This window comes from Pinus tabuliformis, chromosome 7 (genome assembly GCF_031772625.1).
Source record: "Pinus tabuliformis cultivar Carrire ecotype Pingquan chromosome 7, CPIR1, whole genome shotgun sequence".
NCBI lineage: Eukaryota > Viridiplantae > Streptophyta > Pinopsida > Pinales > Pinaceae > Pinus > Pinus tabuliformis.
In genome coordinates, this window is record NC_142293.1 from 1,482,949,638 (window position 1) to 1,482,953,115 (window position 3,478).

At 34.4% G+C, this 3,478-nt stretch overlaps 1 protein-coding gene across 1 annotated transcript; it reads left to right on the forward strand.

Moving 5' to 3' along the window:
* The first annotated feature begins 571 nt into the window (after positions 1-571).
* Positions 572-2,281, forward strand: LOC149253446 (F-box protein SKIP2-like). The gene has a single exon (XM_089454483.1). It carries the CDS (start codon positions 572-574, stop codon positions 2,279-2,281), a length of 1,710 nt encoding a protein of 569 aa, XP_089310609.1.
* Positions 2,282-3,478: the final 1,197 nt, after the last annotated feature.

The following is a 3,478-nucleotide window of genomic DNA, read 5'->3' on the forward strand; positions in this document are numbered from 1 at the left end:
AATATTACAATATCATGTATTATCATATAAAACAAGCAGGAAAATAGATGTATTATTATATAAAACAAGTGGAAAAATATAATATTACAGTTATAACCTTTTATTAATATAATATTAATTTACAGAGCTTATAAAACCATTTAAATTATTGTTTAAATAATTTTTAAAGAGTTAATTAAAAATTATACACAGTGAACAGAAAAAAAGGGTTTGAAACTTGAATACACTTCCAGAAAACCAACGATCAGAAGCTATCCAATGTCATATATATCCATAATTGACATTTAAATCCCACACCGCCATGCCCCACACAAGTCATGGCCATTGGCGATGACCAATGATGATGTAAGGTGTGTTTTTTTAATACCGGTATTCGATCAGTGTATTTCACGGCGAATGAGATCGCTGGATTTTTCCAAGTCAACGCCAGGGATTCCGAGGCATGGAGGGAGGGGGAGCTCTGTTTTACAGCTTTTCAACATAAATCCACAATGTTTCTGGCAGTAGTTAGTAGTTGTTCAGACCACCATTATTTTCTGTAAATTTCTCCTTTCATAGAACAAAACTAACAATGAAGAATAGCATGGAAATTGTCATGGGAAACAGAGGATTGTTCTCCCTCATCTTAACACCGCTGTCGGAGCCGCAGGATCGGTACTCGGCGTCCATGGTCTGCAGAGCCTGGAACGACGCAATTGAATGGGCTGTCCACAAGCTCAGTGTCAGGTCGACTGCACTCCTGCCTTCTCTCCTTCCCCGCTTCAAACATGTTAAGCACTTGCAACTCGATCAATGCTGTGATCAATTGCAGGACTCAGATCTCCAGTTGATCTCCGAATCCCTTAAAAGCCTACTGATATTATCCTTACGGAGCCCTGAGCAGCCTCAGGTATGCATTTCAGATGAAGGGCTTGTGGGATTTGTGAAAATTTATACTATGCTCCAGGAGATTACCTTATCTTCAATACCCAATTTAACGGATTCTGGCATCGAGACCATCGCTAGGATTTGTAAGAGGCTTAGGTCTATCCATCTTCAGGATTGCAGGAATTTATCGGATGGTGCACTCAACTCACTGAGAAATTGCAAGAATATCCAAGAGTTGAGTCTAACAGGTTTCTTTGGATTCAGTGCCTCTGGTTTGTCCAAGATAGGGAAGAATTGTCCAAAGCTTCTGAAATTCTCTCTAGATTTTGGTGACTACGTCCCTGGTACTTATTCCATCGATATCACCTCGGCCCTCAGGTCTCTGGCTACCCACTGCCTACATCTCCAGATATTGTCTTTGAAGTTCCTAAAGGGGAACCTGAGAGAGCTGTCAGGGTTATCAACTTTGATTGCTCTGTCTATTCATACATACGGGGATCAACAAGCCTGTCCTGATTATTCATTAGCAACCATTGTTGCAGCAAACAAAAAGCTGAAGGAGTTTGTGTATTTTAACTGGTCCTCTCCTTTAAATGATGCTGCTCTACTCATGATTATACAGAACTGTAGAAAGCTTGAGAAGCTTTGTTTGGTAGCTAAGCTATTGACGGAGTCTGCCTTGCTTCATATAATGGATTGCAACGCTCTAACATCACTTGCACTCGACGGCTTCCATAGTGATGGGAAATGTCTGGCTCTGTTAAATTTCAGTGGGATGGAATTGAAGGAGTTCTCACTCAGGTCAGCATCGTTGGTCACAGATGCAGAATTGGAAACTCTACTTGTTTCCAACAGCAAGCTTGAAAGAATCAATCTCAATGGGTGCTTAGTACAAACTTCAAAGGGCTTCTCTGCAATTGGTCTCTGTAGTAATCTGCAAATACTGGATCTCAGTTTTACAGCAGTAGATGATTTAAGCTTGGCTACTATAGCAAGCGGTGCTAAAATGATAAGGCATTTGAGCCTGGTTTGGTGCACAAATATCAGTAATTTAAAGGTCCTCACAAATTTCAGAGCATTAGAATATCTTGATGTCACCAATTGCAATTTTGTGACAGACGAGGGACTTGGCTTTCTTGCTACGAGCTGCAGAAAGTTGTGTCATCTAACCTTAGTATTGACAAGGATCACAGATGATGGATTAGCCAATCTTGCGTGTTGCAGTATGTTACGGTCTCTGGAAATTTATCATTGTGCAGGAATTCAAGGTCCCGGTTTGGGTATAATAGCATTATCATGTAAGCGGATTCGATCCATGGTCATAAGTCATCGATTCGAGGGCACAGCAATAGTAGACGAGCTGAGAAAACAATGTTGCGTGGTACGATTACTAGACGATGACGAACCGATATAAGAATCGTGGTCACAAGCCATTGCTTCAACGGCGCACCAGAATGAAGACAATGATTTACTGATAATTCCAGAATGGTAATTATATGTATTTGTTGTATCAGCAGTTAGGAAAGATGTAAATAGAATAATAAGTATTTCTATTGCGTAGGCTTTGGATTATTTTGGCTGAAATTCGGTGGAATTCTTTTCTTGCCCATCATATTTTTTTGTTTGGTTTAAATCATATTTATTTTTTATTCGAAATGGTTTTATTTTGTATATATCGATTTAGCATTCTGAAAACCGTGTAATTAAATTATTTATTTTTGTTCAAATCAAATTAACATCTTGAAAATCTTCTAGCTTTTTAATTGTAAAAAGTTTTCAAATCAAATTTATGATTGCAAAAATTCTTACCAAATTTTAAATAAATTAAACTAGAAACTATACCAGAAAATTATCCAAAATATAACCCAAATAAACTATCCTTATATGTGTAAGGGAATGTAATATGAATATTGAATGTAATATATTGACCAAAAACAAGTTTTAAAACAGTAATTCATTTCCACTTACAAATGGATTGCCATAACATCCGTTTCATATATATATATATATATAATTTTATTTTTAATAGTCTATAATATAATTTTGATTAAAATTGTAATTTTTATTATTTAAATTATATTTTTAAACACATAAATCAATTTCAACTTGAATATTTTATTATTACAATTTAAAAATTTAAAAACTCTATTATTTTTAAATTTTTTAAAATTTAATATTAAAATATACATTTTTAATAATGGTTGATTTAAATCTATTTTATTAATTAATTAAAAAAAACTAAAAGACAAACCAACAAAACAAAAGTTTATAATATCAGGCTTTCATTCTAGTACAAAAAAGGGGCATTCTTTCTTATTTAGAAAGGTATTCAAAATCCTGTGAATTATATGCTGATGGCTTCTAAAAGGAAATCTTACAAACATTTAGGTCAGCATAAAAATTTCATTTAAAACAATACACGGAGACCGCAAATAGATTCGTTTGATCATCTCTCAGGTTGATTTGTTTTCTCTTTTTTTTTTTCCGCCAAGAAGATAATTTTTATTTCGATTGAGAGTCAAATGTGGACTTAATATATATTTTTATTTTTCTTTTAATAAGTATTTTATTTCAATATAAATTTAACAAAGTTGTAAATGTTAATTTATAT

Bases quoted from the DNA above. Each gene is read 5' to 3' on its own strand.
- LOC149253446 (XM_089454483.1), top strand. From the start codon at position 572: ATGAAGAATAGCATGGAAATTGTCATGGGAAACAGAGGATTGTTCTCC.